The 26,719-nt window shown below is 49.2% G+C and overlaps 2 protein-coding genes across 5 annotated transcripts; one reads left to right on the forward strand and one right to left on the reverse strand.

Annotated features, from left to right (window-relative positions):
• Window positions 1-64: 64 nt before the first annotated feature.
• Cog8 (component of oligomeric golgi complex 8) lies at window positions 65-8,979 on the forward strand. Of its 3 annotated transcripts, XM_048430900.3 has the most exons (6): window positions 65-484; window positions 2,584-2,791; window positions 4,032-4,859; window positions 5,182-5,350; window positions 6,935-7,111; window positions 8,661-8,942. In XM_048430900.3, exons 1-6 carry the CDS (start codon window positions 90-92, stop codon window positions 8,816-8,818), a joined length of 1,935 nt encoding a protein of 644 aa, XP_048286857.1. In that variant the 5' UTR covers window positions 65-89; the 3' UTR covers window positions 8,819-8,942. The 3 variants fall into 3 exon arrangements, with proteins under 3 accessions (XP_048286857.1, XP_048286839.1, XP_085537753.2); XM_048430882.3 differs by lacking the exon at window positions 8,661-8,942 and having other exon boundaries at window positions 66-484; window positions 6,935-7,399; XM_085681627.2 differs by lacking the exons at window positions 65-484; window positions 2,584-2,791; window positions 4,032-4,859; window positions 5,182-5,350; window positions 6,935-7,111 and adding an exon at window positions 7,456-8,040 and having other exon boundaries at window positions 8,661-8,979.
• A 1,144-nt stretch (window positions 8,980-10,123) lies between these two features.
• On the reverse strand, window positions 10,124-24,780 carry Vps4a (vacuolar protein sorting 4 homolog A). 2 transcript variants are annotated; one of them, XM_085681630.2, is made up of 11 exons: window positions 24,622-24,780; window positions 18,643-18,754; window positions 18,189-18,336; window positions 17,272-17,333; window positions 17,060-17,179; window positions 14,349-14,505; window positions 13,460-13,608; window positions 13,085-13,166; window positions 12,639-12,858; window positions 11,291-11,431; window positions 10,124-10,807 (listed from the first exon to the last, which is right to left on the reverse strand). In XM_085681630.2, the coding sequence occupies exons 1-11, from the start codon at window positions 24,640-24,642 to the stop codon at window positions 10,706-10,708; spliced, it is 1,314 nt and encodes a 437-aa protein (XP_085537756.1). In that variant the 5' UTR covers window positions 24,643-24,780; the 3' UTR covers window positions 10,124-10,705. The 2 variants fall into 2 exon arrangements, with proteins under 2 accessions (XP_085537756.1, XP_085537754.1); XM_085681628.2 differs by having other exon boundaries at window positions 18,643-18,804; window positions 24,622-24,775.
• Between the last annotated feature and the right edge of the window lie 1,939 nt (window positions 24,781-26,719).

A 26,719-nucleotide genomic window follows, 5' to 3' on the forward strand; every position in this document is an offset into this window, starting at 1 on the left:
GGTTCCCAACCGTTTCCGGTTCCAGGCGCTTAGCCAGCGCCCTCCCGGGTCTGGAGAGGAAGTGACCGTGTGGCTGGCTGACTTGGAAGATGGCGGCTGCTGTGACTCTCCAGTCCTCCGCTCCTGCTTCGGCCACGGCGACGGCCACAGCAGCCGCGCTGGGGGAGGTGGAGGATGAGGGACTCCTGGCGTCGCTCTTCCGCGACCGCTTCCCCGAGGCCCAGTGGCGTGAGCGACCGGACGTGGGCCGCTACCTCCGGGAGCTGAGCGGCTCGGGGCTGGACCGGCTGCGACGCGAGCCCGAGCGCTTGGCGGAGGAGCGGGCCCAGCTGCTGCAGCAGACGCGCGACCTGGCCTTCGCCAATTACAAGACGTTCATTCGCGGTGCCGAGTGCACCGAGCGCATCCACCGTCTCTTTGGCGACGTGGAGACGTCCCTCGGTCACCTGCTCGACCGCCTGCCCAGCTTTCAGCAGAGCTGCAGGTGCGGCTGGCCTAATGCTGGGAGGCCCATATCTGTAGCTGACAGGATGCCAGGATGCTAGACATAGCTGACCCTACGTGGAGCGCAGAGCTCTCTCCCTGTCGCCTTATTAACCCACTTAAATTTCACCACAGCCACCTAGGTAGGTACCGTCATTGTTACTTTACAGACGAGGAAGTCAAGTGAACTGACTTGTCCGAGAACACAGCTAGTAAGTTTCCAAGTCAGAGTTGGAAGCCAGGAGTCCACCAGTCCCTCATAGGCTGTTGTATTAAATAATAATAAAAATTCAGCCAGTCTTGTTGACACAAACTGTGATTCCAGCACTTGAAGCGCAAGGTCTTGAAGTCCCACGTCTGAGTATTGAGTCCCGGCCATCCAGAGCTACGTGTATCACACATTGGGCCCGACATACTTAACACTATATAAACGTCTGCTTACTATTTATGTACCTTTATAATTAGGAATATTCAACAGGTTGGGTTGGAGGCTGTCTGCTTTGAAACTTCCATTGGTAAATGAGGCTGACATGGAAATCCTATTTGGGGACATCATAGGTCGTCAAAAACATTTCCTTTTTGAGCTATACTGCTTCGTAGGTCCCCGCTCTTATACCCTTAGTCATCCAGTCTTATGTACCCTCTATGCCTGAAAAGAGATTCAGGACTTAATAAAGCCAATTCTAGAATTACAATAGAGAAGTGGAGAAAGCTAAAGAGAAAGAATAGAGGCCGAACAGCAGCACATCACATTAAGACCTGAGGGACTTGGCAAGAGTGTGACTTGTAGGCTAGTTAGGGCTCTATTGAGAAAATATTAATAGCTATTTAAGATATGTGTATGAGTGTTTTGCCTGCACGAATGTTTGAGCACCGTATGTGTCCAAGGATGCCAGAAGGGGATGCCCGATCCTTGGCACTGGGGTGGTGTGGGGGGACCTGAGCCTGAGTCCCTGCAAGAGCAGTGCTTGCTGAGTCAGCTCTACAGCCCCAATAGCTGGCAAGGAAACTGTTTACTCTTTTTATACATTTGCTTTTTGTCAGGTCCTGTGTGCTTCATGAATGTCTTTTTTCCCCCCCTCCAAGACAGGGTTTCTCTGTGTAGCCCTTGCTGTCCTGAAAATCCCCCTGTAGACCAGGGATGCCTCTGCCTGCCTCTACCTCCTGAGTGCTCAGACTAAAGGGGTGTACCACTGCTGCCACCCGGCCCCTTACATGTCATCTTACCTGTCTCTAACTTTCATGCCTTTGTGCGATGGGTCTTCTTACTATTTAACCAACGAAGAGACAGGTCCAGAGAGGCCAAGTGCCTTGCCTTGCCTTGCCTTAGTCCTTCGTGAGGCCTAGAGCAGTTCAACCCCAAATGTGGCCATTCTTGCAGCAATCCAGATCTATAAGCCATTTTAAAAATTACATGGAGGGAGATCACACGTGCATGAGGAAGTCAGAAGACAGCTGTAGGAGAGGGTTCTCTCCTTCCTTTATGTGGGATCTAGGGATTAAACTCAGGTCGACAGGGTGGTGCCTGACAGCAGGCACCTTTACCCACTGAGCCATCTCGATTACTCTATGTAAGCCATCAATTAATTATTAATTATCTGTAACTCCAGTTCCAGGGAATCTGACACCTTTGCAACAAGGCACATAAAGTATTAAAAAATATTTCTTTAGCCACGTGGTGGTGACATGTCATTAATCTCAGCACTTGTGGGGCAGAGGCAGGCAGATCTCTGTGAGTTTGAGGCCAGCCTGGTCTACAGAAAGAGTTCCAGGACAGCCAGGGCTATGAACGGAAACCCTGTCTCAAAAAAAAGTTTCTTGAATTATAATAGGAGTTAGAGGTTTGACATGAGGATTCTGAAACAAGGTTTTAACTGTATTCCTGGCTAGCCTGAGACTCACTATGTAGAAAAAGATCCATGAACTCATATCAGCCTCAGCCTCTGGAAGGCTGGAATCGAGGATGTGTATCACCACACCCAGCCCTGCATGAAGATTTTAAATAAACCAGGCAGACCATCGAGCCCGGTGCCCAGTAAGTGCTTGGTAACCACGTACTGTGCAGAACAATGAGAAATAGATTTTCTTAACTGGTTCTAGGAACTTTGTGAAGGAGGCCGAGGAGATCAGCTCTAAGCGCCGGATGAACACCCTGACTCTAAACCGGCACACAGAAATCCTGGAGATTTTAGAGATTCCCCAGCTTATGGACACCTGTGTCCGAAACAGTTATTATGAAGAGGCCCTGGAGCTTGCCGCCTATGTTCGCCGACTGGAAAGGAAATACTCCTCCATCCCTGTCATCCAGGTAGCCAGCTTGCCCAGAGGGCCCTCAAGCTGATGTCTCGTAATTATTAGTTCTGCGGTTGTGACTAAGCTTTTAAGTAGAAACCTTTGCATATTTCATATCAATTTCTGCCAGCCAGGTAAGCTGAGCAGAAGATAATGGCTCACTCATTCAAGGATCTTTTCTGTTTTTGTTTTGGTTTTATTGTTTTTGTTTAGTTTTTTGTCTTTTGTATAGCCTTGACTATCCTGGAACTCACTCTGTAGACCAGGCTAACCTCAAACTCAGAGTTCTGCCAGCCTCTGCCTCGCTAGTACTGGGATTACAGGTGTGCACTGCCTGGCCAAGGATCATATTGCTCATGTGCCAGACACTGCCTCAGGTAGCAGGAATACCAGGTGAACAAGGCACTCAAGGCCATGGCTCTCATGAAGTTTCTATTCTAGTGAAGTCTGATAATTAACAAATAATAATATTGCAGGGGCTGGAAGGATGGCTCAGTGGTTAAGAGCACTGACTGCTCTTCCAGAACACCTAGGTTCATTTCCCAGCACCCACATGTCAGCTCACAACAGTCTGTAACTCCAATTCCTGGGGACTCAACACACATGACAAACACCAATGCACATTAAAGAAAAATAAATAAATTAAAAAAATAGTATTGCAGATATTGGCAAATATCTGAAGAATAAGCCAGAGAAAGCCAGGCAGGCATGGTTGGGGTATGCCTAAAAACCCAGCCCCTGGGAGGTGGAGACAGGAGGATCAATCCTTCAAGGCCATCCTTAGCTATTTAGTGACTTTGAGGAAACTGAGTTGGGGACTAGGGTAAAGGGCTGGGAAGGGCTGTTGGAGTGCTGCTTTGCTAGCATGGTCAGGGTGAGGAAGAACCAGGGCTTGAGGATTTAGGGAGACAGCAGCCAGTAGGAGAACCAGATGGGGTGAAGTGGAAAGAAACTGCAGTGTTTCAGGAATCCCGAACCAGTGCTCTTACTAGACTATAATGAGAAAGGCTGGAGCATCAGGCAGGGCCTGAGGTCATGATGAATAGTTGGTAGTTTGCTGATTGCGATGGGAAATCATAGGAGGATTTCTGGCAAGAGAGATAGTTATGCAAGCAGATCTCTGTAAACCTGCAGGTGTAAGCTTTAGAAATCCATTATATGCTGGGAAAGCCGTAAGAATGTTGGCCTCTGGTGTCCAGGTTAGTAGGATGGGTCTCAGAGTACTTTTCCCACTGTAACCCAGTGTCTGTTGTCAGAGCATTGTGAATGAAGTGCGCCAGTCCATGCAGCTGATGTTGAGCCAGCTGATCCAGCAACTGAGGACCAACATCCAGCTCCCAGCTTGCCTGCGTGTCATTGGTTATCTCCGGCGCATGGATGTCTTCACTGAGGCTGAGCTGAGGGTGAAGTTTCTCCAGGCCCGGGATGCTTGGCTTCGCTCCATCCTGACTGCCATCCCTAATGATGATCCTTATTTCCATATCACAAAAACCATTGAGGCCTGCCGGGTCCACCTCTTTGATATCATCACTCAGTACCGTGCCATCTTCTCGGATGAGGACCCATTGCTGCCATCTGCCATGGGAGAGTACACTGTGAATGAGGGTGCCATCTTCCATGGCTGGGTGCTGCAGAAAATCTCACAGTTCCTGCAAGTGCTAGAGACTGATCTTTACCGGGGTATAGGAGGGCGCTTGGATTCTCTGCTGGGCCAATGCATGTACTTTGGGCTGTCCTTTAGCCGGGTGGGGGCTGATTTCCGGGGCCAGTTGGCTCCTGTTTTCCAGAGAGTGGCAATCAGCTCTTTCCAGAAAGCAGTTGAGGAAGCAGTAGAGAAGTTCCAGGATGAAATGACTTCATACACCCTCATCTCAGCTGCAGCCATCCTGGGCAGCAGTAACATGCCTACGGCAGTGCCAACCACACAACCTGGCACATTGCAACCACCGATGGTACTCTTAGACTTCCCGCCGCTTGCCTGCTTCCTCAACAACATTTTGGTTGCTTTCAATGATCTGCGTCTCTGCTGTCCTGTGGCCCTAGCACAGGATGTGACTCGTGCCTTGGAGGATGCCCTTGCCAAGGTGGGTAATTTTCTTCTACCTTGGTCTGTCTTTGTTAACAGGCAGCCAGGGTTTTGTATTAAACCAGTCCAAATAAGCATGGTGCCTTCTGACTTAGAGAAGTTTAGTGTGGTCTTAATAGTTTTTCTGGTAGAGCATGATGACTCTTTGTGGGGTCTTGAACCCACAGAGATCCACCGACCTCTTCCTCCTGAGTGCTGGGATTAAAGGTGTACTCCCCCACCGCCCAGCTGTGAAAGAACTTTCTTCATGCTGCATGTTTGTGCTGTCCACATCGTCAGCAGCAGCAGACTTCTCTGAGGTTGTCATTCTTGTCTTGTAGGTAACCAAAACAATCCTGGCATTCCACCGTGCCGAAGAGGCTGCATTCAGCAGTGGGGAGCTCGAAATCTTTGTCCAGTTCTGCACTGCCTTCCTGGAAGACCTTGTTCCGTATCTGAACCGCTGTCTTCAAGTCCTGTTCCCACCAGCTCAGATAGCCCAGACTCTAGGTAAGAAAAAGGAAAGACTTTTAAAATTTTTTACCTTTTGTTACAGGATCTGTGTAGCCCAGGCTGACCTGGAACTCAAGAGATCTGTCTTCCTCTGTCTCTTCAAAGTGGGATTAAAGGCATAAACCATGACACCTAGCTCTGGTTTTCTTCTATGATTTTATTATTGTTGTTTTTGGTTGTTTTGGGACAGGGTCTCATATGTAGCCCTGGATGTCCTGGAATTCAATTTGTATACCAGACTGGCCTCAAAACTCAGAGATCCTTCTGAATGGCTGGGATTAAAGGTGTGTGCCACCAACACCTAGCCTATTTTTATTATTTTTAATTATGTATTGATGTAAAGTTTGTGTGTGGGTATGAGTATGTGAATATATTTTTAATTTAAGTCATGTAGCTGGCCTTGAATTTGCTACATAGTTAAAGTCATTCTTGAACTTCTGGTCATCCTGCCTCCACCATCTAGGGGTTGGGGTCACAGACATGCACCACTCCTGTCTTAAGAGTAAGAAGTTTTAAATTGCTTTATAGGTATTTAGTTTCGTAAGTATTGTGTGCATTGGCATAAGTCAGTGCCTTTTTTAAAATATATAAAGGTGGGCTAACCATTACTAGCACCTGTTCTAGAAGTCTGTCACTCTTAAGATCCCATTGGTAGATACTCTTCAGTTGTACCTGTCTAACTTTTGCTGTTGAGCTGTCGTTTCTGAACATTTTATAGAAATGGAATCATACACTATGTGGATTATCTGGGCAAGCGGAAGAAGCCAGTCACAAAAGGACCACCTATTGTGTGCTTTCCTTTATATACAATATTCAAAGAAGTGGTTTTGGTTTTTTGTTTGTTTATTTATTTGTTTTAGACAAGAGTGTCCTGTAGTAGCCCTCACTGTGTATTGGAAGATGACCTTAAACTTCTAGTCTGCATACCTCCGCCTCCTAGAGAAATGGTGCAGAGGCAGGTGGATCTGACTTTGGGACTAACTTGGTCTACAGAGTGAGTTCCAGCACAGCCAGGGCTACCCAGAAAGAAACTCTGACTTCAAAAAACAAAATAAAAAAATTTTTTTTCTCTTCATTGGGCTTGGTGGCACAGGCCTTTAATCCCAGGACTTGGGAAACAGGAGGCAGGTGGATCTTTGTGATTTGGGGGCCTGCTTGGTCTAGATAGTGAATTCCAGGAGAGCCATTGCTATATAAAGAGACCCTGTCTCAAAAAATAAGACCAGTAAAAAAAAAAAAAACTCCCTCAGTTATAGATCTCTTATGGAGTAGGGCTGAGGGGAGACACAGCCCCTCCTCAGGCAGCCAGCGGGGTCACTGATAACCTTGGCTAAGGGTGGCTGTTCTCCACAAGCCCTTTCTCTTGGTGTCTATCCCAGGACTCTAATGGCTCTTGGCTTCTGCTCCAACCACCCTTACCGTGGGACTCCAGTGTAACAGTCTTAATACATTACAGATATGCTCTCGCAGTATTGGAATATGTAATTGTGTCAGTTCTTTACCCTGAGCGCCCCCACCATGGTCTCTGCGTTGAGTTTAATAACTTCTTTTCCATTTCATTTTTCCTACCATCTGGGTTAGGCATTTCACCCACCCAGCTCTCCAAGCACGGAAACCTTGGGCATGTGAACATCAGCGCTATCCAGGAGCCTCTCGCCTTTATCCTGCCTAAGAGAGAGACAGTCTTCTGTCTAGATGGCCAGGAGCTAGTGCCCGACCTCGTGGCCCCAGCTCAAGAGCTTTCCGCGGAGCAGCCTGGCCTGGAACCAGTTACTTCAGCGGCCCCCGAGGGCGGATCAGAGAAGGGAGAACCAGAGGAACCTCTGCCTGGGGAGCCAGTGGAAGAGGAGCCGCTGCCTGCGCAGCCGCCCAGTGAGGAGCCATAGGCAGTGTTCCCTGCACCCAGGCTGGGGAGCAGGACTAAAGGCATCTGGAGAGGGAAGGTCGCCGCTCGTGTGGAGGTTGAGACTGCTTTGCCTAGGATATCGGATGTCGCGGGGCACTGTGGTATGTGGGAGCTTTAATAAAGCCGACCGACTACCGCCACCTGGCTGCTGTCTCCGATGACTGGTCCCAGAAGTCGCGCGGGACTACGCTTCCCGGCGTCCCTGGCGCTAGTGGGAGGACGGGTCGCGGTGGTTTCGGCGCCATGGGACTGCTGGGTGGGCTGCTGGTAGCGGCGAGGGTCCCGCTGGGCGGGGTGCGGAGCTGCAGCTCGTCGGCCGGCCTAGAGGGCCCCGCGCGCACGCGGTCCTACTGGCGGTACCTGAGGCGCCTCGTATGGGGCGCACCGCAGCCGCCATACACGCGCGTGTGCCAGGTCGGGGACCCGGTGCTGCGCACCGTGGCGGCCCCGGTGGAACCCGCGCAGCTGGCGGGGCCGGAGTTGCAGCGGCTCGTGGGGCGGCTGGTGCAGGTGATGCGACGGCGGCGCTGCGTGGGTCTGAGTGCGCCGCAGCTGGGGGTGCTGTTGCAAGTGCTGGCGCTCGAGTTCCCCGACGCGCTCTTCCGCACCTTCTCACCGCGCATGCGCGAGCTGCGTCAGATGGAGCCCTTTCCGCTTCGCGTGCTGGTGAACCCCAGCCTGAGGGTGCTGGACAACCGCTTGATCACCTTCCCCGAGGGCTGCGAGAGCGTTGCTGGTTTCCTGGCGTGTGTTCCTCGCTTCCAGGCCGTGCAGATCTCAGGTGCAGGGGACGGGGGCGGCGGGGTGGCCGTGCTCTCCTTAGCCAGACCCGGGAGAACAGGGAACTCAGGATTCCTGAAATCCTGATGACAGGACTCCTGAGGAGCAGGGCAAAACCCGCTTAGATGGGACGCAGAGTGCCAACCGGGGAGATTTAGATAGGGAATCTGTATCTGTCTCTCCTCTCTCATAGGTGTGTATATAGATTCCCATATATATGTGACGGTATTACACGGTTTCTCTAGTTTACATGTCATGGTGGGCTTGTCTAAGAAAGCGGGATCCAGCTTTATCCAACTAGAGGAACAAACCATTCCATGCCTGTCGTCCACATTGTCTTATAGAATGTGGTTATTATTTGCTACTGTGCTAAGCTGAAATATCTTTGCTATATAGCACCTGAGAAAGCTTTGAGGAGGGGGTTTCTTATCCTTGCCCTGTAGTAGAGCTGGGAATCAGGCTGAATAAAAAAGTTGGCATTTGTCCATATTCATTTTCGGATGCTGCCTCTGTAGATAGAATATAAATAGGCATAGCCAGGACAGGAATTAGGAAATAGGGACAGGAGCTTAGCACACTGGGCAGAGCCTCACCTCAGCCAGCCTATAACTTCCTTTGCAGGACTGGACCCAAGAGGAGAGCCAGTGGTGTGGTCAGCTAGTGGGTGGACAGCCCGAATCATCCAGCACGAGATGGATCATTTGCAGGGCTGCTTGTTCATTGACAAAATGGACAGTGGGACATTTACCAATCTCCATTGGATGGAAGTCAATGACTGAATCCCTCTTGCTTGACCAAGGATCTGGAAAACCGGCATGCAGACACTTCAGGTTAAGACAGGCTCATCTTTTTGTGTTTCAACTTGGAATTGGTTCCAATCTGACAGTAAACAGTGGACTGCCAGTGTGTGCTGGATTGAGATAAAGGAAGATGGTAGAAATGCTTGTCCTGAAATCAGATTTCGACAGAGTATGTTACAGCATGGGTAGAAATAGACCCTTGAAGAAGGAGTGGGTATTCCCTGACAATTTTGCATGAACGGAAGTGGGCAGGCAAACATTCTCAATACAAATAACTACACGAAACACACGCACAATTAAGATCTAAAAAAACCAAAGCTCCTATCAGCTCCTTTCAATCAGAGCAAAGAAAACAGGTTTTCAAGATAGAGCACTTAGAGCTGGGGGCATATAAAGCTCATGGGTACAACAGTACTTAATGTAGAGAGGTGTAGGTTTGATTCCTGGCATTAGGAAGGTAAAATAGAGAGGATAATACCAGTTTTTGAAGGTTAGAATAATTCCTTTACAGTGTGTATACATGCCTTTATTGTGATCTGTGTCACAATTTGGAGCTGCTTTATCTGGAGCCCTAAACTGGGCAGCATCTGTTCAGCAGCAGGTACTAAGTTGTTTATGGGAACAGAGACCTAACATTCCCACTCCAAACCCGGCACTTTGGAACTTGAAGTGGGAGGATCAAGAGTTCAAGAGTTTTTCTTTTTTTTTGTTTTTTTGAGACAGGTTTCCCAGTAGCTTGGAGCCAGTCCTGGAACTCTAGACCAGACCTCGACCAGAGTTCCACCTGCCTCTGCCTCCCAAGTGCAGGGATTAAAGGTGCCCAGCAAGGTCATTCTCCTCTACACAGTGAGTTCAGGGTCTGCCTAAGTTACTTGAAACCCTGTCTCAAAGGGCTGGAGAGATGACTTAGTGGTTAAGAGCACTGACTGCTGCTCTTCCAGAGGACCCGGGTTCTGTTCCCAGCACCCATTTGGCAGCTAACAGCTTTCTCTGACTCCACACACAGATAGACATGCAGGGAAAATACCAATGCAAATAAAATAAAAATAAGTTAAAAAAAAAAAAAAGAAACCCTGTCTCAAAACAAAAGATAGCAAAACTACTGCCGCACTTCGGAGCCTTAGGGCACGTAGGACTTATCTCCTGACTGGACTGTAGGCCTGAAGAACACTCCCACTCCCTGTCCTGCTAAGGAAAGAAAACTGTGAAGAGGGCCTTGCTAGAAGTAAGCTCCACTCTCAAAGAATCCCATAGTAGAATAAAAAAAGAGACGACTCCAGTAGCTCAAGAAGGGAAAAGGGTTTATTAGACATCTCCGGGATGGGACCAGCAGAGGCTGGCTCAGTTCTCAGTCAGGGAAGGCATCAATAAAGCCCTGTGTGACTGTTCCTCTCTCCTGATGGAAGCCATCAGCTCCTGCAAGGAAGACCTGAAGCTCCAGGTGCAAACTTAGGATGATGGGATGGCTTTTCCTACTTTCCCATGGTCAGCTCTCAAGTAATCGGACTTAAGAAGAAAGGAGTGGGAGCAGAGGCCTAGTGGCTCCCAATCCTTAACACTTCCAGATGGTTTGTCTCTTTATTTATAAACAAGACAGAAATCAAAGCAGCATTAATTTAGGGGAACAAAAGTTAAAAATAAACAAAAACAAAACAAAAAAATAGATCAGGACAAGGGGTGTGAGCATCCAAGAGTGAAGTGTGCAGAACCAGTGTCCGAGTGTCCTACATGGCAAAGCATCTCTGCAGCTGGGAAGGCCCTTCCATCACCCCACTAGGTTGGCAGCCAGGCAGCCTGGCCACTGGTGTAGAAAGTCCCATGAATTTGCTCCAGTCGAACTCCCAATTTCATGACCAACGTGAAGCTTTAGCTCTCCTGTCCAAAGTCCTCAGAGAATTTCTTTACTTTCAGGAGGTCTTCTGCATTCACTGTGGGCCGGGTGGTGGCTAAAGACCGGAGCATGTCTGACTGCAGAGACACAAGCATGCAGCTGAAAACCAGCGCTCCAGGTCCGCAGCATCTCTTCTCTAGTTGTGCTGGTTATGACAAGAGGCCTGCCTCTGAGGTCACCCCCAGTGCAGACTGCGTATCATGTCCATACACCTTTCCCTCTGAAAGACTACTTCATCCCATAACTCTGTCACCCCATCCCATCAGTAGCTTCCGTTCCTGCACTCACCCACAGCGCAGACAGCTACCAGAAGAGAACAGAAGAGTGCTAGGCTCATTATGGATAAAAAGCCAGGCCTTGGAATGACAATTAGTGTCTGGACTTTACTCTTCCTCTTAAAGGTTTCCAGAGTCTCAGCAAAAACTTCAGCTACCCACAACTCCAAAGGCTACTCTGGGAGGGCTATGAGCCAGGACAATAGGAAAACACTGACTTGTACTTTTAGATTCAGATTCCCAGTTTTCTCGACTTTCTGGTTTCTCTCCCAGTGGGTCACTTACCATGCAAACCACAGGCTCTAAGAGTTTATCACCAGGGACATCCATCCAAGTCATCTCTATGGCCCCTTGGTCCCCTGGAGAACATGGGGTCAGAAGATCATCAATCACAACACTAGGGTTGGTGCGGGAAGGGCCACAAACCTGAAACCAAGCAGAGATTGTCAGGCTGTTGTGGCTGTCCTAAAGATGGCCTGAAGGGAATATTGGGATTTCTAGGTCACCAAGGTTGGAGGAGGGCAGAACTCCTTTGAAAGGCCCTAAAAACTCAGGTCCAAAGTCTGAAAGACGACTCAGTGGTAATGGCATCTGCCACATAAACCTGACAACGGAGTTCCATCTGTGGAGCCCACGTGAAAGTAGAAGAGAATCAAGTTCACAAAATTGTCCTTTTACCTTCAAAACATGTCATGGCACCCATGCATATGGCCCCTAACCCCACAGTAGCATCTAAAACAAGATAAATAACCCTCTGGTGGCAAGCACCTGTGATCCCAGCACTTAGGAGGTACAGGCAGGATATATAAGGTTCTTTTCAACTACAGGGAGAGTTTGATGCTGTCCTGGACTAATTGAAACTGTCTCAAACAAAGGAGTTCCTGCTAATGAGATAGGAAAGGCACCTGTAACTGAGTCTGCTGACCTGAGTTTGATGTCCCAGGTACGTATGGTGGAAGGAAAGAACCAACTCCTGAAAGTTATTGTTTGCCCTCTATGTGCACACACACAAACAACAAACACAGGCGGAGAGGTCCAAGTGGGCTGACCTGGCTTTAGAGGGACATGGACAGCAAGCTCTTCCAGCTGCTGGTCTCTAGAATCTACTTGTAGCCCCAAATGTCTCCTCTTCCTCAACAGTGCCACCAAGATTCATCTCCATAAGTGTAACTGCAGCAACTATGTTTCGCCACTTAAGTCTGTTGCAATAGGGAAACAGCCCATGCACCCCTAGACTGCTTTCCCCAACTCCAGGCTCTGGCTCTAGTCACAACAGCGTGTCTTTTAACAGAGCAAGCTGCCCACCCCTGCAAACTTCTGGGACTCCCAATCTCCAACATGCTCTGATGGGCAGTCACTATTTGCTAAAGAAAAATCAGCATTTCTTTCTTTCCTTTCTCTTTTCCTTTTCTTTCTTTCTTTCTTTTTTTTGAAACAGGATTTCTTTGTAGCCTTGGAGCCTGTCCTGGATCTTGCTCTGTAAACCAGTCTGGCCTTGAACTCATAGATCCGCCTGCCTCCAGCGTTTTTCTTGTTGGTTGTCTGTATTACTGTCTTTCCTACACCAAGGACAGTGCTGGCACAGCACAGGGTTCACAGCGTCCGCCCCACCCCCCTGACCGCTGCCACTCACCTTCTTGAAGTGTGTTGCTGACTGCACTTTCCTAACTGGCTGCATGAGGGAGTCCCGCACGATGATGCTGATGTCTGCTCCTGAGTAGCCTTCTGTCTTCCGGGCCAGCTCATGGATGTTAGCATCCGTGAGGCTGTGAGGTGTGCTTCCCAGATGTAACCGAAACATCTGGGCACGGGCCGCTTCCTCTGGCAATGGGATATAAATTCGCTTCTCAAACCTGGAGAGACATAACATGATATCGAATGAGAGCTGGTCACAGCATGATGTGAAGGGAAAGGCAGCATGCGTATTAAAATGAGTGACCCAGGTCCAATACCCAACTTTATCAAGGCAAGGGTAGACATGGGAGAACTCCAAAGAAATGGGATGGACATCAGCTAGTAACAGAATGACCATTGCTAGACAAAGACATCAGCCCTAAGCTCCTTCTAGTTTATACTCACCTTCTTCTAATAGCTGAATCCAACACCCAGGGGATGTTTGTGGCACCAAGAACAAGAGTCCCATCATTGTTATTCCCCACTCCTGTGGAGAACGAGACAAGCAACTGAAGATGCCTGCAGAGGCAGCCAGGACCCATGGGGACTAAACCATGTCTTGGGGCTTTCCTGGGTAGAGCCCTATAGCACCACATGCTCTGGGAGTGATGGAGAGCCGACACGGTCAAGGCCTCAGCCCTCTCTTTGATGCAAGCCCACATAAGGCTGGCAGAGATGGCATCATAAGTGCCTCTGCCGTGCCAGTGCAGCTACAGAATGGAGCTCTGGGTTGGCTTTAGGTGGAAGGCGGCCAAGGAGTGACATGGCACCAGCACACACCCTGCATCTGGACCAAGAACTCCGTTTTGATCCTTCGCGCAGCCTCGCTCTCATTTTCATTCCGTGACCCGCAGAGGGAATCCACCTCGTCGATGAAGATGATGGAAGGCTTGTGTTGCCTGGCCAACTCAAACAGGTTCTTGACTAGCCTGTGAGAGTGAGAAAGGGGTCAGGACCTGGACACTCCCAAACACGTCCACCCTGAGATCCAGTTGTTACACCCAGTGCCACTCCCCTGGGGAGGCTGAAAGGGTCAGGGAAAACAGACAAGTCCTCAAATAGTACTGAACCAAGAACTTGCTGTGCCATCAGCCTCAAGTCCTGGAGCCCCATTCATTAGCTCTGGACGCGGGAAGAATTTTCTCCTTTTCTCTAGGCCTCAGCTTCACATCAAAGAATGGAGATGAGCTTGAGGAATACGCTAAACCCACAGAGTGCCCCCACAGAGGATATAACAGAAACTGACTCTACAGACTTGGTGGCACATGTCTGTAACCCCAACGCTTAGGAGGTAGTACTAGGAGAATCAGAAGTTCAAGGTCAGCCTCTGCTACAGAGGGAATTTGTGGCTAGCCTGGGGTACATGAGATCCTGTCTCACAAAACCAAAAAGAAAACAATACGTTCCTTTTGTGTATGTGTGTGTATTTCTTGTTGGTTTTTGAAGACGGTTTCTCTGTGTAGCAGAGAAATCCTGGAACTCGCTCTGTAGACCAGGCTAGCTTTAAACTCAGATTCTTCTGCCTCTGCCTCCAAGTGCTGGGACTGGAGGCCTGTACCATGACTGCCTGGCATCCTTTCCTGTCTCTGGGAAGTGATCTCGAGGGGCCAGGAGGCTGGACTCCCAGCAGCTGCCAGGACTGCCACAGCACAGCTGACGGCTGACTTACTTCTCACTCTCCCCCAACCACTTAGACATCAGATCCGAGGAGGACACAGAGAAGAAGGTGGAGTTGTTGGCTTCTGTTGCCACGGCTTTGGCCAGGTAGGACTTGCCTGTGCCTGGGGGCCCAAAGAGCAGTATACCTCGCCAAGGGGTGCGCTTGCCTGTAATAAATAATGGACAGAAGTCAGCTGCTTTCTGATTGGGAGAAAGGAGCAAAGAAAAGGTAATAAGTTGAAGGCAGGGATGGAGAAGCCGGCACAGGCAACAGAACACTTGCCCTACACACGAGGACCAAAGTGCAGCTCCCCCGCACAGGGAAAATACCAGGCAAGAGTGGTGACCTGCCTGCCACTCCTGCGTTTGGAAAGGAGAGCTAGGGGATCTCTAGAGTAAGTTGGCTACACTAGCTGAATCATCGAGTTTTGGGTTCAAGTAAAGACCCTGCTTCAATATATAAGATCAACAGCAATTGAGGAAGATACCTGACATCCTCCTCTTACCTCCATATATGTACACATACCATACATGCATCCCCACATAGGGAATATATATATAATTATGCATAAACATACCATACATACACAATGAATATATAAAATGATGGGGTTGGAGAGGTGGCTCAGCTAACAGCACTGGATGTTCTTCGAGAGAACCTAGGCTTGGTCCCAGCACCCACATGGTAGTTCACAACTGTAACTCCAGTCCCAGGGGATCTGACATCCTCTTCTAGCCTTCAAGGGAACTGCATGAATATGGTGGACAGACACACATGCAGGCAAAACACCAATACATATGAAATAAAACCAAAACTAAAAACAGTTATTGTCTGGGTGGTGGTGGCACACGCCTTTAATCCTAGCACGTGGGAAGCCAAAGCAGGCAGATCTCTGTGAGTTCAAGGCCATCCTGTTGTACAAAGCTAATTCCAGTACAGCCAAGGATACACAGAGAAATCCTGTCTTGAAAAAAAAAAACTAAAAAATTAAAATAAAGTTATAAAATTTATATTAAAATAAGTTATAAAACTTAAATAAAATGGAAGGCCCTTAGTCACTGTCAATACAGAAAGAGAAGGCTCTATAAAACCACTGGTTTTAGAAGTAAAGAGGCCAGGCAGTGGTGGTGCACACCTTTGATCCCAGCACTTGGGAGGCAGAGGCAGGTGGATCTCAATGAGTTCAAAGCCAGCCTAGTCTACAAAGGGAGTTGCAGGATAGCCAGGATTGTTACACAGAGAAACCCTGTCTCTAAAAACAAAAACAAAACAAAATAATAATAAAACGAAATAAAATAAAAAAAGAAGTAAAGTGTAGTGGCATTTCATTTGTATTTTAATAAATAACGCTTGCCTGAAGATCAGAGAGTAAAACAGTCACACTGGTCAGCCTTACAGACCAGGCAGTGGTAACACACACCTTTAATCTCAGTAACCATACCAGTTTGCCATAGAAACTGGGTGGTATATTCCTTTAATCTCAGTGGTGCACACCTTTAATCCCAGACTTAGAGAGGATTATAAAACGGGAGGAGACAGCCCTGAGACACAGTTTCATTCTAAGATTCTTGGAGGCAGGATAGTCATTTTGGACTAAGGTAGAAGTAAGAGCCAGTGGCTGGCTGTTTTGCTTTTCTGACCTTCAGGTTGAATCCCAATTTCTATCTCTGAGTTTTTATTAATCGTGCTACAGTAAAGAGAACCAAACACCTATTGGGAGCTCAGACCACATCTTGTTAATGACCCCTAAGTCCTCGAATACTGGCCAGCCCTGGTTCTTGACCGTGCTTGCTCACTGAGATGGTCTATTCAAAGTTCAAGTCTTATGTATCTCAAACTGACCTAGAACTCATGCTGTAGCTAAGAGTGGCCCTGAACTTCCAGTCATTCTGCTTCCCAAGTGCCAAGATTACAGGGGTATACCAGTACATCCAAACCAGGACTTTACAATTGCTGGAAAAACTACAAATCAAGAGGTCTTCCCAGCCCACAAAAACTTTTTTTTTTTTTTGGCTTTTCAAGACATGATTTTTCTCTGTAACAGCCCAGGGTGTCCTGGAACTCCCTTTGTAGACCAGGCTGGCCTCAAACTCAGAGATCCACACAAAAAACATTTTTGATGCTAGTAAGAAGCTAGGGAGTTAGGGTCAGGGTCAGTGGTAGATCCCAGGTTCCATCCCCAGCAAAAGGAAAACAAAAAAACCAAAACCAAGTCACATGGTAGATGGCTATGGTGAGCAGGACAGACACGACATGCAGCCAGGCTAGGACCTACCCTCTGTGAGCTGTCTGCCGAGGACCTGAGGTTGCCTACCATCTGTTCTGGAACACTCAGGGTGGAACCCCAAGCTAGATTCCTCAGGCTGATAGTTTTATACCTGGGCTAGTGACTACATCCTTTTGTTTATTTATTTTGGATTTTTTTTTAAAGAAGGGTTTCTCTGTGTTGCCCTGGCAGTTGTAGAACTCATTCTGTAGTCCAGGCTGGTCTTGATTCACCTGCCTCTGCCCGAGTGCTGGGATTAAAGTTATGCACCATGCTAGCCAGGCTGTGGTGTACGCCTTTAATCCCAGCATTTGGGAGGCAGACAGGAGGATCTCTGTGAGTTTGAGGCCAGCCTGGTCTACAGAGCAAGTTCCAGGACAGGCTCCATAGCTACACAGAGAAACCTTGTCTTAAAAAAAAAAGTTAAGCGTGCCATGCTGCATTCTTTCCTTACCTGTAAAAAGGTGTGGGAATTTAATTGGCAAAATGACAGCTTCTTTGAGAGCCTCTTTAGCCCCCTCGAGTCCAGCTACATCATTCCACCGTATGTTGGGCTTCTCCATCACAACAGCACCTGCGAGAAGAACCAGACCGACCCATGAGCACAAGTGGACCTGGAAGAGGCCCCATACCACACCCTAGCTTCACGGACCTCAGGCCTCTTACCCATCAACTGTTCTTGCAATTTCTTTTTCTCTGGATTATCCCCTTCACTGTCACTGTCGCTACTAAGGAAGGAAACAGAAGATCAAGTTGATTCTCTATTCTGAGTGCAAGGAGGCTCTGTAGGGCTAGTGAGTGTGTGTGTGTGTGTGTGTGTGGTGTGTGTGGTGTGTGTGTGGTGTGTGTGTAGTGTGTGGTGTGTGTGTAGTGTGTGGTGTGTGTGTGTGTGTATGTGTGTGGTGTGTGTGTGTGTGTATGTGTGTGGTGTGTGTGTGTGTGTGTGTGTGTGGTGTGTGTAGTGTGTGTGTGGTGTGTGTTTGTTCCCAGCTCAGCACCACTGAGAGATAGGCAAGCAGAGATCTCCCAATGTGAGGGCCACGTTCCTCCAGGAAACACTCACAGCCTATCCTACGTCCTCACTAAAGGATTAATGACAGAAGCAGCTGCCTTTCCAAGGGTCGGTAAGGGAAATGTGCTTCAGCTGGACTTAAAGAACACCAAGGCAAACGGTCAGACTTTTCAGATGGACTCAAAAACAGACAACATGTAGTCACAACCCCAGAGAATTCAAGGGCGGAGAAGGCATGAAGTTTAAAATTACATAGTGAGACTTTGTCTCAAAACAAAACTAAAAAAAAACATTAAAGGGGAATGTGCTCCCATGCCAACAGCCGTCTGCTGCCCTGACCTGCATCACTTATTTCCCATTCGCAAACCCTCCTGCTGACCTGTCTGTCTCCTGTCCCTTCCCCAACCTGTCTTTCATACTTGGACTGGTGCTTTTTTGTGAGCAGATCGATACCCTGTAAGCAGGGTACACTAGAAGTCCAAGGCAGCATTAGCTCAAGAATGACAACACGTGAAGTAGGAACATGCACTCGGGGACTCTGGCCCCATAGCTGTATGCTCCACATACTCACCCCTTGCCCTCACTCTGATTCTCCTTGACTGGCTTCTTGCCATGTTTCTCTTTGTTTCGTAAATAATCTTTCAGCTTCTCTGCTCGGTCTAGGTATTGCACGCACTTGGCTCGAATGCTCTCCTTGGCCTTGTCGCTGTGTGCTTCATCTGCAAAATAAGAAACCCAGCTTGCTTGCTTGCTTGCTCGCTTGCTTCCTTTCTTTTTCTTTCCTTTTCCTCCTCCTTCTTTTCTTAACACTTATTCTTATCTCTGAGGACCTAAGTTTGGTCTCTAGTTATTCAAACAAATAAAGAAATGCAAGCAAGCCAGGTGTGATAGAAAGAAAGAAAAGAAAGAAGGAAAGAAAGACAGAAGGAGAAAAGAAACAAACAAACCCAGTGGCCTCCCTAAGCCCCAAGTACTGCCCTCCTCTTCCAGGGCGCTGCAGCCAGGGGACCCCGGCTGTGACTCACATTTGATGGCATGGAGGAAATACTCCACAGCATGCTGGTAGAGCCGGAGAGCCTCCTCGTAGTTCTTGGCTTTGTCCTCTTCAGTGGCTTTCGTCACCAGATCGATGGCTTTCTGGAAAGGCAAGGCATATAGCTCAGTGCTCCCCATGGGATCCAGAGAGCCTGTGGGGTCACAAGCAGCATGAGATAAGAAGAGAGTTAGTGCCAGGTCTGTGGATTTACTGGTTGCAGGCCATTATGTTGCCCTACTTTTCTGACACCAACTAGAACGGCTGGAAAAGACAGCCGTTCTTCCCAGGGAGCTTAATGGTCAGAAGCCAGCCCTTCCTCCATTCTGTTCTGGATCTTGGCAAATGGAAACTCACTAATGTCTGGGATTGGGGCTCCAAGGATAGGCCCATGGAACAAGTCCATGTTCTATTTCACTGCCCCCTGTAGCTCTACAAAGCCAGAAACCACACTTGGCTCAGGGCCAAAAAGATGTAGCAGCTAAGAAAGTCCTCCACCGACCTGACAGTTTCAATGTAACAGAAAGATCTGGAGACAGCGCTAGCCTCTCTAGTGCCCAAATCACTCTAGTCTCAGAGGAGTTTTCCTGAAGCTGATGCCTGAGAGGAAGGCTCAACTATATTACACGTCAGGAACTCCAGGAACAAACAGGCTCTGCAGGTCATGCTCCCAGCTGAACTGTAGGCCCTGTACAGCCAGTTTCAAAAACTGCAGCTTTCTCAATCGGCAAAGCCTGGCAGGGTTTCTCCAGCTGGTGTGGCACTAGCCGCCTGGCAGGCAGATCCCACTGCAGACCTTGCTTCAGCCACAGCAAACAATAACCTACTGACCAGCTCTTGGCAGGGCCAGGGCATTTGTTTAACCATCGCGTAAGAAGGACACACAGACAGCACTGTAAGATGGCCAGGCAGGGGTGAGGAGACGGGCTACACGAGAGGAACTTACTAGAATGAAGAGACAGGAAAATGAGAGTGTGGATGACTGTCATGCTTTGGCCACGTTGCCTAGACACTGCATGGCCAGCACTGAACTACCTCGCAGGTGAACATACTAGTCTCCCCTCCAATCCCCCCTCTGGCTCCTTAGGAACCATGGAGACAGTCCCTGGTCTTGGTGGTTTCTTTTCTCTACAGTTAACTCCCTCAGTGCTCTAGACTTCCACTCAGTATGACTTACTTGGCCTTCCTTTTTAAAATAGGAGACAGAGGGAAGGATCAGCATGGGTGAGATGGCTCGGTGGGTAAAATCACAAGCTCCGAAAATCCGGAGCCCTGAGTTCAATTCCTAGAAGCCATGGAGGAAGGAGACACCTAACTCCTGAGGAGACCTCACACGCAAGAATCTACTACTCCTTAAGTTGTCCTCTGACCTCCCACAGACAAACAGAACAAGTTCCAGGACAGGCTTCAAAGCTACAGAGAAACCCTGTCTCGAAAAACAAAAATAAAAAGTAATTTTTTTTTAAATTAAGGTAAGAGCCAGGTGATGGTAGTGCACACCTTTAATCCCAGCACTTGGGAGGCAGAGGCAGGTGGACCTCTGTGAGTTCGAGGCCAGCCTGGGGTACAGAACTAGTTCCAGGACAGCTAGGGCTGTTACACAGAGAAACCCTGTCTTGAAAAACCAATAATAATAATAAGGAGAAGGAGGAGGAGGAAGTAACAAAGATAGCTCAGCAGTTACGAGCATTTGCTGCTCTTGGAGAGAACTCTGGTTTGAGTCCCAGCACCTGCACGTCGGCTCACAACTGTTTCCAGTTCTAGAGGATCAGATGCCCTCTTCTGGGCTCCTCGGGCACCAGGCACATAAGTGGTGCACAGACATACATGCAGGCAAAACATCCCAACACAAAATAAAACAAAATAAATAATCTGGAAAGATGGCTCAGCATCTTGTTGCTCTTATTTTGTTTTGAGACAGGGTTTCTCTATGTGGCTCTGACTGGTTTAGAACTCTGGATGTAAACGAGAGGAGCCAAGATAAAGTTGTATGCCACCAAGCCTGGTTGCACTTGCCCTCTTGCAGAGAACCTGGGTTTGAGTCCCAGCACCCATGTGCTGGATCAACTGTCTGTAACTCCAGTTCTGGACACTGAGGGCACCAAGCATGCAACAAGGTACATGCAGGTAAAACACGTGCATAAAAATAAAAAAATAAAAAAAAATAGCTGGGCAGTGGTGATGCACGCCTTGAATCCCAGCACTCAGGATGCAGAGGCAGGTGAGTTTGAGGCCAGCCTGTTCTACAAAGTGAGTTCCAGGACAGCCAGAGCTGTTACATAGAGAAACCCTGTCTCAAAAAACCTAAATAAATACATAAGATGGAGGCTCAGAACAGTATCTGAGGTTCCTCTGTGCTCAGAGCAGAGCCAGTCTGTCTACTCTCTGCTAAGCACTATCAGGGCACCCACCAACGCTGTCTGTCAGAGCAGATCTTAATTTCAAAGGAAAGAAACAGCTCCGCACACACATAACAGGAGGGTGAGGTGACGAATTAAATTGCCAGCCCTGCCACCTCTCTAGTAACAGCATGGAAAGGGCTGAGGTGACGGAGTAGCAAAGCTGGGCCAGCAAGGGCTGACAGACTTTTTCTATGAAAGCCCAGTCAGCAGGTATGTTAGGTTGTGTGGGCCATATAATCTCTGCAGCACAAAAGTAGCCACAGACAGCATATAACAGAATGAGCTGGCACCGGACGCTGTAGCAAGAGAGCTGCCACCCTTCTTGTGGAAGAGTTGAGCCTACCCCTCACCATGGGTGTGGGAAAGCTGGTCCTGCCCCTCACCTGAATATTGGGTTAGCCCACCCTAGCGTCTACCCCATCTATGGCCTGCTGGAATGTGAAGAGACTGGTCCTGCAGAAAATACCCCAGGAGCTCCCTGACTCGGTACAAAGGCAGGTACAAAACAAGAGTTTTGGCGGGGGTCCAGGGATGATGTATGCCAGAGGTCTTGAACCAGACCAATGACTTTGCAGTGAACATTTTTGTGGGGGCTGGTTGGACAAAAGGGCACACTGAGTGGCACAGCGCAGCACCCAGTACCACTAGGTTGAAGGAAGAGGTTGGAAAGACGGGAAAGATGGAGGAGTGAAGTTTTTGTTGTTTTGTTTTTAATTGATTTGTGAGGGGGATGCTGCAGGGGTGAGGAGAGGATGGAGAGAGGAACTGGGAGGTGAGCAAGATTAGGATGCATGATGTGAGATTCCCAAAGGATCAATAAAGAATTACATAGAGATAGAAAAAAAAAAAAAGAAAGAAAGAGCTGGATGTCATCCAATAAAACTTTATAGACACCAAAATCTGAATTTCAAATTTTGTCATGAAAGTCCCCCCCAAGCCATTTAAATAATATAAAAGATTGTGACATTAAGTTAAGCCAGGCAAGTCAGTCACAAAAGAACCAAACCGCATAATTCTATTTAAAGAAAATCTCAGTTGGGTGGTGGTATGTACCTTTAATCCTAGCACTTGTGAGATCTAGGCATGCAGACCTCTGAAATCAAGGCCAGCTTGGTCTACAAAGTGAGTTTCAGGTAAGCCAGGGTTACACAGAGAAGCAGAAAAACCAATTTAAAACAAAACAAACAAACAAACAAAATCTTGGGCCAGCAAGACAACTCAGCAGGTAAAAGTGCTTGCCTAACTTCAGGATAAAGACAAACTGAGCTTGAGCTGGGTGTGGTGGTACACGAGTTTAAGTCCAGGTCTGGGCAGACAGAGGCAGGTAGGTATGTGAGTCTGAGGCCGGCCTGCTACATAGCAAGTTCCAGTCAAGACTACATACTGAGAGCTTATCTAAAATAAAATAAAGAAACCAAGCTGAAACTGACCTGCTGACTAGCTTCCACAGTCCTAGAAGGTGCACTGCCGGTCACTGGGGGAGGAAAGACACCAGTGGTATCCCTGAAGTCAGCCATGCTTGCTACAGCACTGACATGCTAGGCAGGCTGCGCTCACTGGTGCGACAGCGCAACAAAGGTTATGGGGTGCTCACCTATGTTTGGCTTGGATCTGAGGCCTGCTTTATAGGAGGGAATTCAGGCCTGGTACTGAAAACCTGGACAGAAGCACACCGCTTGGGAATCACAGCCCCTCAGGAAGAACCTACAGCTGCTGTTTTGATGGGTGACATGTTGTTGAACTGTCTTCTAAATATTTATGCCTGTCTCCATAGGTTTAACCTAGGCTAGAGAAGCTTCTCTCCCCGCAGTGGTCAGCAGTTAATGCAGAGACTCCTAACAGAGGGTTCAGTCCGAGGGGACATCTATGTCAACACTTGTCCCCAAGGCTCAAGGAAGAACTTGGAAGGAGGAAGGAGAGAGGGCCAGAGGGTGTGGAAGAGCGCTGTAAAGCACTGTCTTTAGCACAACATGGCCACTGAAGCTACGGGTACCTACCTGAGAGCACTGGGCACTTCGGGAACACTAACTAGACTCAGTGGGTTATTAGTAAAGGAGAGCAGAGGACACAGAAAGGGTAGGGGATGTGTTGGCAGGGCCTGAGGAGAGTGGGGAAGGGCTTGGGGGTTCCTGGTGGGACCTGGAAGTGCACAGGACCCAGAGGCATTGCTTACATTTGTGAAATGCCAAAGAATAAAGGAAATTCCAGAAAGAAAATAAACAAAACTGCTTACTACCAAGCCTGACAACCCAAGTTCAACATCTGGAAGAGATGTTCAACATCTGGAAGAGATGTTCAACATCTGGAGAGAACTGACTTCTCAAAGTCACCCCTGACCTCCCTACACAGGCAGTGGAACGGGTGTGCCGGCAGTGGTATAACAGTACACAATACACACCACACACACAGAGACACACATAAAGGGTCTAGAACAGGCAACTCCACAGTGTGTGCTACACGGACAGAAAGGCTGGGGAACTATGGCTGATGACGTAGTTTCTTTGGTGATGATACAAACCTCTAACAGTACTGAATGGTACACACACTTCAAATGGGTGAACTGCACAGCACGAATGCTCTACATAAAACTATTTCAAAAAAGCCAGAAGAGAAAAAAACCCACATTCCTGGTTCTCAGGTAGTGATAACAGTGGCCAGGCAGGTAGGCTCGGGCTGAAGTTGGCTTAATTCCTAGTAAACCAACAGATAGGAATTCTGCAGGTAGACGATGGGTTCTGGCTCTGTATTCCATCTCATTCCAAACCTTGTACTCCAGTTGATTCCCACTCCTGTATTTCCATATGGAGCAGCCATTCCACCACCACCCCCAGCAGGTATGTGAAAGTCACCCACTTTTTTTGATGCTCTGGCTAAAGTCCCTTCCTTCATGAAGTCTTACTTGGTTCCACCCAAGTGCTGACTTTTATTTGCAAAGGCTTACCGAGAACATGATGGGCTGAACCTATGTTACAAGCGCTCTTCCTGAATTATTCAGTCTCGGGCTGTCTGACAACCACCCTACAAGGGCACTGCCCATTTTCCTGATGAGGAAATCCAAAACCTAGACACACTAGTGAGTGGCCCCAAGCCTGAGGCCTGAACCTGTTTACGCTTTCTGACAGATCTAGAATGAGCCCTTCCTTCTTTGGGCGGCGCCACCCCAGCATCACCCCGCACGATCTAGGGAATGAATGAAGGGTGGCTGGCCAAGAAATTGGGGGCTCGCTGGCAGACGGTCAGGTCAGGGCGCGTTGCAGGAGCGAGTGAGCGGCGTTCCCGGAGCGACCGGCCGGACCCGGGCGCTCTCGCGGGGTGGCGGCGCCGCTGCAAGGTGGCAGTTCAGCACCGGCTGCGCGTAGCGGGCTCGGGGCCACGCCGCTTCGGCCTGAGCCGGGCCTCGGTGCAGACATCTCTTGGGCCCCGAGCATGGGAGTGGCTGCAGCACGGGTGGGATGAGGCGGCCCCATCGGGACCGGCAGGCCGGGCTCCGAGGAGGCCGCCGCCCGCCCGCTCAGCGGCCCGCAGGCCCTGTCGCCTTCGGCCTCCGCGGTCGCGCCGCACCCAGGTACCTGGAGGGTTGACGTTGTCATTTCATCTCCTGGGTCCGCCCCACACCCCGCGGCGCTGCTTGCGGCCTCGGTCCGGCCCGGAGGAGCCGAGGTGGTGGGTCCGGCCAGGGAGCCGGGCGAGGCGGCGTTCGGCGCGGGCAAGACTGCCACTAGCAGCCGGAGCCAAGTCCGAAGGTGAGCGAGGAGCGCGGCCCAGAGCGGCCCAGCCCGAGCCACGCTGCTGCCACCCAGCGACCATGGCCCGGAACTGCAGGCATCTCTCCTCCAAGCGGGGCGGGGCCTATAGGGGGCGGGGCGTGGTGGGCTCCGGGTGAGAGGCGGGGCCGAGCGAGGGTGAGGCGGGGGAGGGGGTAGGGAAGAGCCGGATGAAGGGGAGGTAAAAGGGGGCGGGGCCTGTGCATCCAGGTGAGAGGCAGGGCTGGGAACCTGAGGGCCGGGGCCGGACAGGGGTGATGCTGAGTCTTTGGGCGGGCAGAGGGCGGTGTTCGTAGAATCCGAGTGGGGCGGGAGCAATCGGGGTGGGGCTTGGAGGACAGGAAGTGAGGGGCGGGGAGGAGGGACCAGGTAGACTCAGGATCCCGCTTGAGTTAACATGACCAGAAGAGTAAATCTAACTTCCTGGAGCTCTGTTTTCTGGCTATTCAATAGGTTATGATAATTAATATTTACTTAGTCTGGCTTTAGGGGGCTATGAAAAAACTAGCGTACACTCGATGAATGTGGGCTCTATTCCTGGTAACTGTTCTGATACAAGGATATCACAAAACTCCGCCAGTTTTGTGATAGTTTTTATTTTTGCTTAATTTTTGTTTTGTTTTGCTTTAGACTGACTAGACTGGCCTCAAATTCAGAGGTCCACCTGCCTCTGCCTCTCAAGTACTGGGATTATAGGCGTGACCATCACTGCCAGGCTTGTGCTAGTTCTTAAAATGTTAACCTTTCTGGCCTGAGAGATGGCTCAGCACACAAAAGCACTTGTGCACAGGCCTAATGACCCAGTACCGTCTCTAGTTCCCACCAGGGCGGAAGGAGAGAAGTGACTTCTTAGAGTTGTCCTCTGATCTCCACACTCCCCGCCCACCCAAATAAATAAATGTAATTCTTTATTTCAAAGTGTTGGCCTTCTTACCATTCTTAGGAAACTGGTATTTTGATCATTTTGTTCTCATGGTTCTTCTAATTGAACTCAGGGCCTCTCTGCAGTACCATCGAGTCAACCCACAGTAGTAAAAATTTTTTCCTTTCTCTCTCTCTCTCTCTCTCTCTCTCTCTCCCCACATGTTGTCCAATATATATTGTGTAGGCTTGGCTGTCCTGGAAGTCGCTCTGTAGACCAGGCTGGCCTCGAACTCAGAGATCCCCCTGCCTCTGCCTCCGTGAGTGCTGGGATTAAAGGTGTGAGCCACCACCACCCGGCTAACATAGCCAGTCTTATTCTAACATCAAGGTTCTCCCCTCCCCTAAACTACCCAGCTCATGGGCTTCCTTCCCCCAGCTACTCCTTCTCCTGATTTTCGCTATGGCTATGTGCACTCTTGTTTTCTTTTTGTCTTCTCTCTCCCTCTCTGCTCTGCTCCTGCTTCTCTCGTGGGCCAGTTTGGTCTGCTGGCCATGTTCAGTCTGCTGCCACGTTCTCTGCTCTGAACTCTTCCAGATGCCCCTGGCTGTTCCCTCCCTCATAGCTACCATAAAAACCTTCCCCATAACCACACCATGGTGGGTGGTGCACACTTTTAATTCCAGCACTGAGAAGCCAAAAAAGGATCTCTGTGAATTTGAGGTCATCCTGGTCTACATAGCAAGCTCCAAGACTGGCAGAACTACATAGAGAGACCCTGTTTCACCTGGCGCGCACACACACACACACACACACACACACGTGTGTCTGTCTGTCTATCTGCCTGTGTGTAGGACAGTGGAGTCAGTTCCCTCCTACCAACAGATCCTGGGGATCAGACCCAGATTGGCAGGCTTGGTGACTGTGGGGCCCAGGGCAGCCTGATCACACACACACACACACACACACACACACACACACACACACACACACACACACCCGGGGCCCAGATCACACAACTGCCATAGCAGGCAGCACTGG

This window comes from Myodes glareolus, chromosome 22 (genome assembly GCF_982192425.1).
Source record: "Myodes glareolus chromosome 22, mMyoGla1.1, whole genome shotgun sequence".
Lineage (NCBI taxonomy): Eukaryota > Metazoa > Chordata > Mammalia > Rodentia > Cricetidae > Myodes > Myodes glareolus.